Source organism: Neofelis nebulosa, chromosome 15, assembly GCF_028018385.1.
Source record: "Neofelis nebulosa isolate mNeoNeb1 chromosome 15, mNeoNeb1.pri, whole genome shotgun sequence".
NCBI classification, from domain to species: domain Eukaryota; kingdom Metazoa; phylum Chordata; class Mammalia; order Carnivora; family Felidae; genus Neofelis; species Neofelis nebulosa.
In genome coordinates, this window is record NC_080796.1 from 22,449,960 (window position 1) to 22,464,534 (window position 14,575).

The window sequence follows — 14,575 nt, forward strand, 5'->3', positions numbered from 1 at the left end:
ACTGTGTAGTGCATGATGATACAGTAACTTTTACAGAAATCTCTTTAACAGCACTAATTCATGTATTTTCAAAAATGTGTAGTTACTTTGGAGAGAAAGTAGGGGACAGAGGATCTGAAGCCAGCTCTGAGCTGACAGCAGAGAGCCTACGTAGGGCTCGAACCCATGAACCACGAGATCATGACTTAAGCTGGAGTCAGACGCTTAACTGACTGAGCCACCCAGGTGCCCCTAATTCACATTTTAAATAAATTCTGGGAGCGCCTGGGTGGCTCAGTCAGTTACGTGTCTGACTTTTGGTCTTGGCTCTGATCATGATTTCGCAGTTTGTGGGTTCAAGCCCTGCATCAGGCTCTGCGCTGACAGTGGGGAGCCTGCTCAGGACTCGTTCTCTAACCCCCTCCCCATCTCCCCTGCTCGTGCTTGCTCTCTCTCAAAATAAATAAACTTAAAAAAAATTTTTAAATAATAAATTCTGGTCCTTAGGCTGATTCTGCGAAGTGAAAAGGATAAGATACTAGATTTTCTCAACATGAGTTCTGAAATTATATAATAAAAGAATAGCTATTCTAAGTCTAATGTGATTTACTAAAATCACAACATTCACATTTACGTTTTACAAAGTGCCTTTACATGTACTATCTCCAATATTCCTCAAGTCCGTGAGAACATAGATGACTAGAACTATACTGTTGGGGCGCCTGGGTGGCTCAGTTGATTGAGCTTCTGACTTTGGCTCAGGTCATGATCTCACAGTTTGTGAGTTCAAGCCCTGCGTCGGGCTCTGTGCTGACAGCTCAGAGCCTGGAGCCTGCTTTACAGTCTGTGTCTTCCTCTCTCTCTGACCCTCCCCTGTTCATGCTCTGTCTCTCTCTGTCTCAAAAATAAATAAACATTAAAAACAATTTTTAGGACTTTAATACTGCTTTCGTGTTATCATAAATACATATACAGTGATATACTGAGAATACAGGGGCTCTTGGTATATGTAAGTGGCTTTATGCCTCCCCCTATCTAAAATAAAGATCTCTTCTCTGAGTCATCATTATTGGTTTTCTGTACTGACAGAGGGTCTTGCTGTTTATAAATATTATTCATTTTCAATAACTCCTGTTTCTATTGTCTATAAACTTTTTGTCCTACCTATATTTAAAACAATTTTTTTGGCTTCTCTGTCTCCTTTAGTTCTCCTCCAAATGCAAACTTCACATAGCTAGCTTTTTAAAAAAAATTTGCTTTATTATTTTTTTGAGGTAGAGCACGTGCATGCATGCAAGCAGGGGAAAGGGGCAGAAGGAGAGAGAAGAGAATCTTTTTTTAAATTTATTTATTTATTTTCTTTTATTTTTTTTTATTTACATCCAAGTCAGTTAGCATATAAGGCAACAATGATTTCAGGAGTAGATTCCTTAATGCCCCTTACCCATTTAGCCCATCCCCCTCCCACAACCCTCTCTAATTACCCTCTGTTTGTTCTCCATATTTAAGAGTCTCTTATGTTTTGTCCCCCTCCCTGTTTTTATATTATTTTTGCTTCCCTTCCTTGTGTTCATCTGTTCTGTGTCTTAAATTCCTCATATGAGTGAGGTCATATGATGTTTGTCTTTCTCTGACTAATTTTGCTTAGCATAATACCCTCTAGTTCTATCCACGTAGCTGCAAATGGCAAAATTTCATTCTTTTTGATTGCCCAGTAATACTCCATTGTGTGTGTGTGTGTGTGTGTGTGTGTGTGTACGTACACACACACACACACACACACACACACACACCACACACCACATCTGAGAGAGAAGACAATCTTAAGCAGGCTCCACATTCAGCACAAAGCCCAACGAGGAACTTGATCCCACAACCCTGGGATCATGACCTGAGCTGAAATCAAGAGTTAGGTGCTCAACCCACTGAGGCACCAATACAATAGCTTGTTTTCATATCTTGATATGACCTACTAAGAAGAGCTTACCCCCGCCCCACCCTAATGTATTATACAGCTGTTAAAAAGAATGAGATAAGTTTATATCTGACAAAGAAAGACATCCAGGATAATTGGTTAAGTAAAAGGAAAAAAAAACCAGTAAGATGCAAACAAAACCTCAGAATATAGTACTAAATGATCCTATTAAAAAACAATACATTAGTTCGTGCACATAAAAGCTGAAATATATTTACAAAGTTGAAATGTGTAATAAATTTACAGTGATACAGACTATGGGACTTTGGAGAAATTTCTCTATGTTATGTATTTTTATAATGCACTAATTTAGTACAATTATATGTAGTTTATAATCAAACAAATAATATAAGAATATAATCAGATAATGGTAACTAAAATAATTCTAGATAAAGTTCCTTAATAGTGAGGATCCTAATTTTTATTAGAAATAAAAAAAAGTTATTATTTATTAAATGCTGGATGTGTGCCAGAGGCCTTATGTCTTACTTAAATCTTTCCCACATCACTATGAAGTAGGCTTTATTATGTTTGGTTTATAAATGGAGAAACCGGAGCTTCAGAGTTTAGGGAGGCTAAGTAATTTACAAAAGATCTCATGGAGTGACACAGCTTAACTTCAAAGATAAATTGTCTTTGATTCCAAAACTAGCTTACTTTTTGCAGTGTCATATTGCTGATAAAATAGTATGGCCTAACTAGGTTCTAGGACTCTAAAATACAATGTTTGAAAAAATGTAATGTTGGGGCACCTGGCTGGCTCAGTGGTTGACCATCCGAATTTTTTTTTTTGGTTTACTTATTTTTGAGAGAGAGAGAGAGAGAGAGAGAGAGCGAGCGAGCGGGGAAGGGGCAGAGAGGGAGACACAAAATCCAAAGCAGGTTCCAGGTTCTCAGGTGTCAGAACAGAGCCTGACGTGTGGCTTGAACCCACCAACTGTGCAAGATCATAACCTGAGCCGAAATTGGACACTGACCCGCTGAGCCACCCAGGCACCCCATGTCCGACTCTTGATTTTGGCTCATGGAGCCTGCTTAAGATTCTTTCTCTCTCCCTCTGCCCCTCTCCCCCACTCATGCTCTCTCTATGTTTATACTTACAAATGAAGTTAGATTATTAATAGAAGATGTTATGATTTTACTAATTAACCTACTTTATTATGGAAAATTCATCTAAAGTGTTTAGATAGGAAAGTTGGGTAACTAAACAACTGTTATTTAGTAGACCACGTTCACAGACCCAAAAGATTACTGCTTACTATATGCAATGTGATGCACTTCACTTTTCAGTTTTCAATGTTATTATTCATAATCTGTCAGACAGTAAACCTGTTTAGAATCATAATTCTATACATAAAGGATGTAAGACATTTTCCTTACATAATATCAACTGCAACCCTGCTGAGAAAACCTATTTGACTTAAAAAAAACAAAACAAAACAACACTTACACACACTGTTGAGGCAGTGAATACAATCAATTAATAAACCAAAATAAATAAATGAGATCAACAAAGCAAAAGCTGGCTTTTTGGAAAAAAAAAAAAAGAAAAAGAAAAAGAAAAATTTGATAAATCCCTAGGAAGACTGACCAAGAAAAAAAATTACCACCGATATTGTAAGTGGAAAATGAACACCACCAAAGACCATGTAGATATTAAAAAGATCATAAGACAACATTCATTCATAATTAACAATCACCAGTGTCCTACAGAAACACAAAGATAATCCCCAAGATTATGCTTTGGAGCCCTGTAGTACATTAACCAGTTTATTCTAGCAACTTTCAGGGTTTTTTTCCTGCCTTTCACATTACTGTATTAACCTTTCTTTTTCTCTTGATCAATTTCACCATCCTATTTTCCTCATTACTGAGTTAAATAAATCCTTGGTGCATCTTACTTATTAAAAGTCTAACACCAAGAATAGAGAGGAATTTCATTAATTTGATAAAGATTATCTACCAAAAAACCTACAGCAAACATAATAATGGTAAATTATTAAAAGCTCTATTTACTCAACGACTAGAGATAAGACTACTTGTTGTCATTCCTTTTATTCAACCAACATTATAGTGGAAGATCTAGCTAGCACAAGGTTAAGAAAAAGAAGAGACCTAAGAATTGAGAAAGAGAAAGTCAAACGGTCATTATTCACAGAGGATTTGATTGTGTGTATGGAAAATCCAAAAGAGTCCACTAATATATGCTAGAATCAACATGGAAAGTCGGCAACACTGCTGAATACAAGGGTCAATACAGAAAAATCTATTTAATTTCTCTGTGTTAGTAACAAAATGAAATTTCAAGAAGAATTCCATTAGTTTAAAAAAATCTCAGTTATCGGGGTGCCTGGGTGGCTCAGTTGGTTAAGTGTCTGACTTCGGCTCAGGTCATGATCTCACAGCTCGTGAGTTCGAGCCCCGCATCGGGCACTGTGCGGACAGCTCAGAGCCTGGAGCCTGCTTCGGATTCTGTTGTCTCCCCCTCTCTTTGCCCCTCCCCTGCTCACATTCTGTCTCTCTCTCTCAAAAAATAAACATTAAAAAAATATATATATCAGTTATCTAGGAATAAGTTTAATTAAAGATGTGCAAGACACTGAAAACTATGATTTATGACATTTCTGAAAGAGATTAAAGATCCAAGTAAGCGGTGGATATATAATGTTCTTGCAGACTCAATATTCGAAAGATGTCACTTCTCCCTAAACCAATCTAAAACAACAATGTCCAATGGAAATAAAATGAGACCCCCATATATTAACGTAAATATTTTCTAGCAGTCACACGAAAAAAAGAAACAGGTAAAATTACTTTTGCTAATATATTCTATTTAATCTAATACATCGAAAGTATTATCATTTTAACATGCAATTAAGAAATATATTAATGAAATGTTTTACTCCTGGGGCATACTAAGTCTCGGGCCCATTGTATATTTTACGTTTACAGTACAATTAAATCTGGACTAGCTATATTATTTTAAGTACTCATTAGCAACATGTGGCTAGTGTTTACCATACTGGACAGCACAGATCCAGAGATTCGATGTAATCCTAATAAAAACTGATACTTTTGTGAACATCAACATGTTGATTCTAAAATGTGTTTGGAAATTGCAAGGACTAAGAACAGCAAAGGTAATATTGAAGAATAACAAAACTGGAAATACATCACCACATATTAAGACATATTATAAAACTATACTAATACAATGTGGTATGACTACGAAGACAGAGGATATAGATCAATGAAACAGAAGAGAGTCCAGAATCTTTTACAGTTACCCGACTATGACAAAGGTGACCTGATTATGATAATGATGACTGCAGAGCACTAGGGAAAAGATGGCCTTTCATTAAATGGTGCTAGGTAAAGGACATATCCTACGGGGGAAAAATGGATCTTCACCCCTAACACAGTAACAAGAATCAATTCTAGATGGATTATAGATGTAATTGTAAAATAAAATAATAAACCTTTTAGAAGAAAACACAGGAAAATATCTTCATCATCTTGGAAACAGCCAAGATTACTTAAACAAGACACACAGCAAACCAATGATGGAGGAAAAATTGATAAATGGGACTAAAAATGATGTGCTTACCTCCTCTTGATGAAAGGCAGGAGGCAATGTCGGTGAAGGTGCAAAAGGAGGTGGAGAGATAACCTTCCTTTCCTCTAGCTGGGCCATTATTTCCTTTCGTCTGCGATGTAGCTCATCTAGACTAGGATGGGGCTGAGGAGGAGGAGGAAGCCGGCTATAAGGAGGCTCCTGAAAATGCAAAGTTTAGTAAAAACTGAGAATTTCAGAACACATTAATTCATTTAGCACATATTTTAAATAGACAGCAACTTGTATATTCATCTCAATATGTGAAAATCCTGAGACTTACTGCAACAAAGCAAAACAAAATAAGTAACCCACCCAAAAAAACTCTTGAGGATTTCCCAAAGAGCTAAATTTAAGTTTCTTTTTCTTAGCCAGAGACCATAATTTCTAAATAAAGTTGGCCCTTGAACAATACAAGCTTGAATGGCAAAGGTCCACTCATAAAAATTTGTTTCCATAAATACAGTTCTGTAAATACATTTTCTCTTACAATTTTGATAACATTTTTTCTCTAGCTTATCTTATGGTAAGAATACAGCATATAATACATATAACACACAAAATATGCGTTAACCAACTATTTATGTTATTGGTAAAGGCTTCTGGTCAACAGTAGGCTATTAGCAGTTAAGTCTTCAGGGAGTCAAAAGTTATTACATGGGTTTTTGATTGCATGAGGCAGGGTTCTGCCCCTTAACGCCTGCATGGTTCAAGGGTCAAATGTAGATATAGAAATGTTAAATAAACTATCTAAACTTCAGAGACTAAGAAGAGTTAGTGGGAGTGGGGTGGGGTTTTTTATCCCTTTTAATGGTTTAAAAAAAAACCAAACAAACCCCCAAATCCTACCCAAATTGTGAAAAGATGTAAAAAAGGAAGGGGGGGGGGAGTTTCTTACAAAAAAGAATTAATGAAAGGGTTATTACCATGGCTAAAAGGTATATCACTGCAACAACAATCAAATTAAATCTATATAGGAAGAAAAAAGCCCAGCATACTCTGATGTACGAAGGTCTGATCTGAGTTGGATGGGGAGCCACTGGATAGTAACCCTCCATCGGTTGGTATCTTTCTCTGGATTCTGGCACATAGGATGGCACTGCTGCAGGTGGAATCTCAATGGGAATAGGACTTTCTCGGAAAATCTCCTCTCTTGTGTACGACTGAGCAGGGTACACTCGGCGGCCATCATAGTGTGGCGGGTACATAGGTGGATACTGTTGTGGCTGTGTGCCATACTGAGAGTTTACTACACGATCCTGGAGATAGGGTGGATAGTGATCCAAGTAGGGAGGACCAGGTTCAGGAGCAGATGGTGGCGGTCTGACAAAGCGGGACATACACTGTGGTGGTGGAGTGTAGTACATACCTGTACAATGCAGAGGAGGAACCAAAAGCAACAATAAGCCAATCTATCTTTTCATATTTTCCCTTCTGAAATATCTCAACACTAAAGAATTAAAAATCCATTTCTTTAGGTTTTCCCTTCTGCTTATGTTGTCAGGCTAACTTTATGAAAAATAAGCAGAAATTAACCTTATTCCTTAAAAGTCATCAAAAAACCTAATCTATTTATAATCTACAATAGCAGACTGGCTCTCTCAACTGACCATCTTTCTGGTGTGCCTTAACGCGATGCAAACATTGGAAACCAAAAGACTACCTTCCCTTGAGACTTGGGTTCCACAAATCACTCACACGAATTCTGAATGTGAAACTGAGTTAACTAGAAAGCAACATGGCACACAAACTGTGTGCATAGTAGCTATTGCATAGCTCTAGAATTCTTGAGACAAAAGTTGTGGCAGTAGCTTCCTAATTTTCAGACTTTTGTCTCAAGTGATGTGATCCTGGCGCACAGGTAGGACCCCAAAATCCTATTTCTACAGCTTCCTCATTGTAATTGGGCTTTTTTAGTAGCTACTTCTGAGAGTCATTCCTGGAGGCCTAGCTTAAGCCTACTTCTCCAATACTTCCACTGATTTTGTGGGTATCTAAATGCCATGCATTAAACCTTTTTCTGCTTAATGCAGCAAGAATGATTTCTGTTATCTGCCAGTGGACCCTGACTGATACAATGTATTTAAGTACTCAAAAGTACTTGAGTTTTTCCTGTGATGGATGGCCCAAAGGAAGATACAAAAACCTTTCATCATATTTTTATGTGTACTGACAATATCATACCAATTTAAAGCTATTCTTTTGAAAGTAGAGAAGGCATTTCTGATTCAAAGTTAAGATAGCCTTGGGGAAAAAAGGAGAACATCTTTAATCTATCCCAGTTTAAAAAATAATAGCACTACACTGTCTCTGACAGAGATCCAACACTTTAGTTTAAAAAGCAGTGTTCATGTTTTTTCATAGCAATTGTGTATGTGAAGCCTCTTGGTCATCTCCTCTATTATCCATACCTGGTATTATCATTAAAACTGGCTAATTTTTCAAATTTGCCTATTTCCTTTAATCCCTTCTTCTTTCTGAACGCACTAATCTAGGCCTCAATACTCAAAACCTGGTTTAACAACAGTCTCCTTACTACTCCTTGACTCTAGACTGTCATCTTTCCAATCCACTTGTAAATTTATCTTTCTATTCCCATACCTCTAGTTAGAGCATTCTTCCATAAAGTCTTTTTGATTCCTTAATTCTCAGTGATCTCCCTTGAGTCTTGCAGTTCATCTCTCCCACATTAATATTAACTACCACAATGGAACACTGAATTTTAAACACACAAATACCCACATATATATACAACATACGTACGCTCACACTATCCTTTATTAATATTGATTCTACACTATCAACTCTCTATACCATGTATGCTGCATTATTCTCATAAATGTTACAGGGCCCCCAAAAGTATTATGTGATAACTGAAAAACATAGTGTGTGTACCCACCATAATATTCTTTCCATGGTCTACTTGGGCGACTTGTTATTTCCACAAATATATGCACATATTTAATATACAACTAGCTTTCAGTGATTTGGGCAGTTGGTTTATTTATAAAGCTTTGCTAACTCACTTATTTTATACTATTTAGTTGATCATAAAGTCTCAACTTTTTCTACAGTATTAAATAAGTGCATTTATTTACCTTGAGGCTTCTGTAAATATGATCACTCTTTCTTGGAATTGTTCTAACTCCTAAGAAAAGTGAGCAACATAAATAAAAGATCATTACCCTGCTGATAAGGTGCTGGTTCAAATGGTGGGGCAGCTCCTCGAGGATCCTGATAATAAACATCTGCCTGTTGCGCTGGATATAACTGAGAACCCCGTGGGACCATCTGAAGGGGTTTGGTGACAGGCATGGGAGGCAAGTCTGTTGGCCCCCTTGGAGGTACAGGATGTGGATTCACAGGTAAGGCAGAAATACTCTTAGGGACAGATTCCAGCCTAAAAGAATAAAATTCCAAAGGTCAACTTTAAGGTCTCAAAAATACTTCTAATATACACATATTGTAAATGTAAAAAAAAAAGCCTCAATTTGGGTAACTTTTTCTTTTTTTATTTATTTTGAGTGGGGGCGGGGGGCAGGGTGGGGACACGAATGCATGGGTGAGCAGGAGGGGCACAGAGAGAATCCCAAGCATGCTCCATGCTGTGAGTGCCTGAACCCACAAACCGAGAGATCATAACCTGAACCAAAATCAAGAGTCAGATGCCCAACCAACTGAGCCACCCAGGCACCCCGGAAAACTGTTTTTTCCTAATAGTCATTTCTTTTACAAAATTTGTAAACTTTGACCTTATCTCACTTATGCTAATTATTTCTTAAAACGAACTGGCATAGAAAATAAACAAAATATAGCCAAAAATGAGTTGTTTTTTTTTAAACCAAAACACTGATTATCTTTCTTCCCTCTACTTTGTTTATAAAGGAGAAATTTTAAATAAAAATTAGGAAAAATAACGTACAAGTCAGGAGGGGATCCAGGGGCACTACTGCTCAGATGATCTATCTTTCCTGGTTTCAGACTAGAATCGTAGGTGGGGTCTGTCCCTCGTGGAATCAGCTGTGTTACCGTATTCCCTGCTGATACAATTCCATTTGGCAGAGCGGGGGTTTTTCTGCTAGGCAGATCCACTGCACCTTCATCTGGAAGGACAGCTGCTGAGGGCAGGCCCACCTCATTAAGTTGACCCAAAGAGGCACTCAGGGGTCTTCTGGGAACCAGGCGTTTGTTCATTTTACGAAACCTATATAAAAAGCAAAAGCATACACCAAAACCCAAAATTATAAAAGTGAAACCAAGCACTAAAATGTATTTAAGAAACAGATACAAAAGGAAAAGATGCCAAGAACATTACTTTCTGGAAATACTCTTGAAACACTGGCTGTAGCTATCAACCTGAAAACTTGTATGTGTGTATACCCTATAAAATGTCAGGCAACACACGAAGTATAAAATTCCTTATAAGTATTTGTAACATTACTAATCATATTAATATTTGTATTATAACTTACTTTATTGTAAGATCTATTTCTCAAACATATTTAGAGGGGGTAACGAAAATCTTTAGAAGACAGTTTCTGAAATATTTTGCTTTAGCTTCCCCACGAATGCCGTGGGATACAGTGACTCTATACTGTAACAATAAAACATAAAGCCTGTGTACAGAGGAAATTTTGCCATTTATTCCAGTAATTTTTTTTTTTTTTATTTTAGAGAGAGAGCATGATGGGGGCAGAGGGAAAGAGTGAGAAAGAGAGAGTCCCAAGTAGGCTCCACGTTCAGCACAGAGTCCAACGCAGGGCTCGATCCCACAACCCTGGGGGGATAATGACCTGAGCCAAAACCAAGAGTCGGATGCTCAATACACTGAGCCACACAGGCTCTCCTCCATTAAAATTTGTATATAATCAAGAATAGTAATTTGTATCAGATACGATTCAGAGATGCTGATGCTATGTATGCCTACACAAAATTGAAATTATTCTAAAAGTGGATTAGTGAAAACATAATGCCTAAATATAAACAGATACTGCAGTATAAAAGGCATGTAGATTGTAAATCTAACCACAGGAAAAATATTAAGCCAAGCCATCAGCCTCTACTACTCTTGTTCCTCAACGATGAAAGCAAATGTATTTACTCTTGCTAGAGCACTTTAAAAAATAATCTCAAAGACAAACTCCCATAAGAATAATGCTATTTTTCCAAATGTTTCCCATATTGGACAAATTTTATAGGGGTGGGGAGGAGACACTACTCCTCAGACATAACCACTGTTAGCAGTTTGGTACATAATCCCGCAGATTTTCCACTCCACACACGGCCTTAATATGTATGTAAGATTGTTATTAACAGAAATAGGGTCGTAACTTCTTCCTTTCACATTCTGGATATTCCCTTACGTTGGTACATTTTAGGCTATTCCTATTTTTTGCTAAAAAAAATGCAGTAACAGGTGCTTCTGTACATGTACTTGCGCCCTTGTGTAACTAACTAGAAGCAGAACAGCTAAGTCTACTTACTCTATGCACATTAGAAACTGTTATAATGTTCCAAAACTATTATAACTCCTACTGATAATATTTTAAAAAATGTCCTTTTTCATTATCTTATCACACACTGGGTAGTATTACAGTCTCTATGAATTTGATAGTTCAAAATATAATTTTGTCTTAATTTGTATTTAACAATCAATGAAGTTGAACATACTTTTACATGTTTATTACTATTTCTTCTGTGAAGTGCTTATATGTTCATGAGCCATATATTTACTGGTTCTTCGCTTTCTTACAGATTTGTAGCAACTCATTTTGTGTTAGGGGTATGTCCTCTGTATGTCATTTCCCCAGCAATCTTTTTTTTGAATTCTGGCGTTTGGGCCTTATCTTAACTTTTCTGTAATCAAATTTATCAGTCTTCTCCTTTATGGATGCTGGGTTGTCATTCTTGAAAAAATCCTTTCCTATTGTAAGATTAGGTTAACAAAAACAGCAAAGATCCCTAAATAGTGTATCATTTCCTTCTTAAAGATTTAGATCTCTGATACGTTTATAATTCGGTTTGGTATAAAGGTTAAGAATTGAGTTCTAATGATTTTTCAAATGGACAGCAGTTGTTTCAATGTCATCTTCTTTGTTACTGATGTGAAACTCCATCTTCAGCACAAATGCTCAGTTCCTATTGTGTCTGGCATTCTTTCTAGATTTTCCATTGTACTTCATTGATCTAGCTATTCCTATGCTAAAACCAGTCTCTATATGCACTTCAGCTCATAATACACTTTAAAAGTTGATAGTCTAGTCCAGTCTGTTGAAAACTTCTTTTTTTCAGAATTTCTCTGGCCGTTTGCACATATTTACTTTTCCCAATGAATGATTTTGTTAGATCCTAACAATCATCATGTTAAGGTTTTGATTGAGATTTCACTGAATTTACTGAGAAAATAAAACCTGTATAATGGGAATTTTTATCCAAGAACACAGTATCCTTCTTTATTTATTCAATTCTTCTCTTTTTTAATTTAATTTTATTTTTTGAAAGATTTTTTTAGGGGCGCCTTGGTGGCTCAGTCAGTTAAGCATCTGACTTTGGCTCAGGTCATGATCTCACGGTTTGTGGGTTTGAGCCCCGCACTGGGTTCTGTGCTGACAGTTTAGAGCCTGAAGCCTGCTTCTGATTCTGTCTCTCTCTCTGACCCCCGACCCCATGTTTATTTTTGAGAGAAAGAGAGAGAGAGAGAGAGAGCGCGTGCATGCACATGTGCACACACAAGCAGGGGAAAGGCAGACAGACAATCCCAAGGAGGCTCCATGCTGTCAGCACAGAGACCGATGCAAGGCTTGAATTCACAATCTGAGAGACAATGACCTCGGCTTAAATCAAGAGTTGGAGGCTTAACCAAGTGAGCCACCTAGGTGCCCCTATTCAATTCTTATTTGCCTAGGTAGCTTACTAATTCAATTCACACCGGTCCTCAATATTTCTTGTTAATTTTTTATTTGGTATTTGTTGTTGTTGTTGGTGGTGGTGGTGGTAATGCCAACGGGAGCTTTAATTTCCATTCTGGTTATGTTTCCCATTTTGTTTATATGAGTACAATTCATTTTCTTTTCTTTCTACTATGTGCTGGAAAATTTAACATCAGTGGAATTATTTGATCTCTGAAATTTAAAAGAATCTGGGAAATTTAAAAGAATCTGGGAAGTTAAGCCTGGCAATAAAATAATTTCTTGAATTGAGCAAAGGGCAAGTTTTTCCACTGGAAATACATTATTCAATTATTTAAAATCAGTAAGTTAGAATGGATGAAAATTCTTAAGAGTTTTAATTTTGGGGGGAAAGTGCAAATGACTCACTTCTATATTTAGTTTCCTATTTGTGGGCACGATGTAATGAAAGCTGAAGAAACTGCTTCAGTTTTCTTAATTTTTACAATTCTGTATTACTTTCTAAATATTTCCCATTCATTAAAGAGAATGCAACTACTCTTTTTCTGTTTCTCAACAGTGGCAAATTATTCTACTTAGTAACTCTACCTTATTTTATAACAAGTTATTAGAAAGTTGAATTTGATAACCTTTACACTTACTTCTCCAGTTCCTCCTGTGAGTGTGCAAATGTACAGCTGGCTCCACGCGGACATCCTCCCCTCTGCTTCATATCTCGACACATGTATGTTTTATATTTGCTGTGCTGTGGAGGCTGAGACCAAAATTAAAACATTAGACGCTGACTTCAGACTAACTCACACAATTATCTAGACTGTGCAGAGCAAAAAGTCACTTAGAAAGTCATTCTGTCTAAAGTCTAGGAGTCCAAAAATAATTAATTAAAAGAACGGAGTCCTGATTTTTTCATATGTTGGCATAACGTCTCAAACATGTAACATCACATAAATCCTGGATTAAACGTCATAAGGGCTTTATGACTTTCTTTCCAGGTTCTATAATGGACAAACCACTGGAGTTTAGGACCTTCAACTGTCTAATGTATGTCCTAATATTTGTTTTGGACAATATTTAGTATAGCTATACTTCCAATTATGTTTTCCTATGAGACAACACAAATCTATAGTAGGCTCCATACCTGAAAAATACTCTGCAAACAATTCTTGATATGCAGAAGAACATATCAAGGACTTACAATATTTCTAAAAGTACAAATGAAACTTATTATTTGCAACTACCATACAAGACAAGGAGGATGGACGTGGGGAGTTAATGAGGTATCAAACATAATACTAAGTTAAATGAAATTTGATGCATTTTGTCACTTTTTGCAGAACTTAGATTAATCTTATTATTTTTGTTACATTCTTTATGATGTCTAATGGAACAGAGATTTAAAAATAAGTTTTTAATCTTTATTTCTTATCATAAAATAAAGTCTGGTCTATGCTTAGACTATTCAAGAATTGTACCCATATTATTCTACTCAGCAGAATACTTTTTAAAAACGACTTTTAAGCAATCTCTATACCCAACATGGGGCTTGAACTCACAACCCCAAGATCAAGAGTGCTCTACCAACTGAACCTGTCAGGCGTCCTGCCACCCCCCAACTCAGCAGGATATGTTTAATATTTCTTGCCTCTCAAAGAAAAAATATTGAAGAAGCTACTGTGTGTGTGTTTTTTTAATTTAAATATTTATTTCAGGGGCGGGGAGCACAGAGAGAGAGAGGGAGAGAATCTCAAGCAGGTTCCATGTTGTTCAGCTCAGAGCCTGACGTGGGGCTTGAATTCACGAACCTAATTATGATGTGAACCGAAATCAAGAGTCAGACGCTTATCTGACTGAGCCACCCAGGCGCCCCGGAGAAGCTGTTGTTAATATCTACCCAAACCCTATAAATTAATGTAAAATTTTAATTTCACAAGCTTACGAATGCAAAATAGAAGATCTAATAACTCTAACATAAATCCTGAGGGCAAAATAAAATTATTGGGAATAAAATTAAAAACCAATCATAACATAAGCTCTTACATTTTACTGCCATACACTTCATTTAAAAGTATTTGAAGAAAATTTGGCCCACTGGCACAACAG

The 14,575-nt window shown here is 36.7% G+C and overlaps 1 protein-coding gene across 5 annotated transcripts in view; it reads right to left on the reverse strand.

Annotated features, from left to right (window-relative positions):
• Window positions 1–14,575, reverse strand: part of RC3H1 (ring finger and CCCH-type domains 1) — an 87,276-nt gene that overhangs the window by 17,850 nt on the left and 54,851 nt on the right. For all 5 annotated transcript variants that reach the window (XM_058700435.1, XM_058700431.1, XM_058700432.1 and 2 more), the window contains 5 exons: window positions 13,117–13,229; window positions 9,490–9,771; window positions 8,753–8,967; window positions 6,566–6,936; window positions 5,562–5,729 (listed from right to left, as the gene is read on the reverse strand). In XM_058700435.1, the coding sequence (XP_058556418.1) occupies window positions 5,562–5,729; window positions 6,566–6,936; window positions 8,753–8,967; window positions 9,490–9,771; window positions 13,117–13,229 (1,149 nt within the window). The remainder of the gene's footprint in view (window positions 1–5,561; window positions 5,730–6,565; window positions 6,937–8,752; window positions 8,968–9,489; window positions 9,772–13,116; window positions 13,230–14,575) is intronic.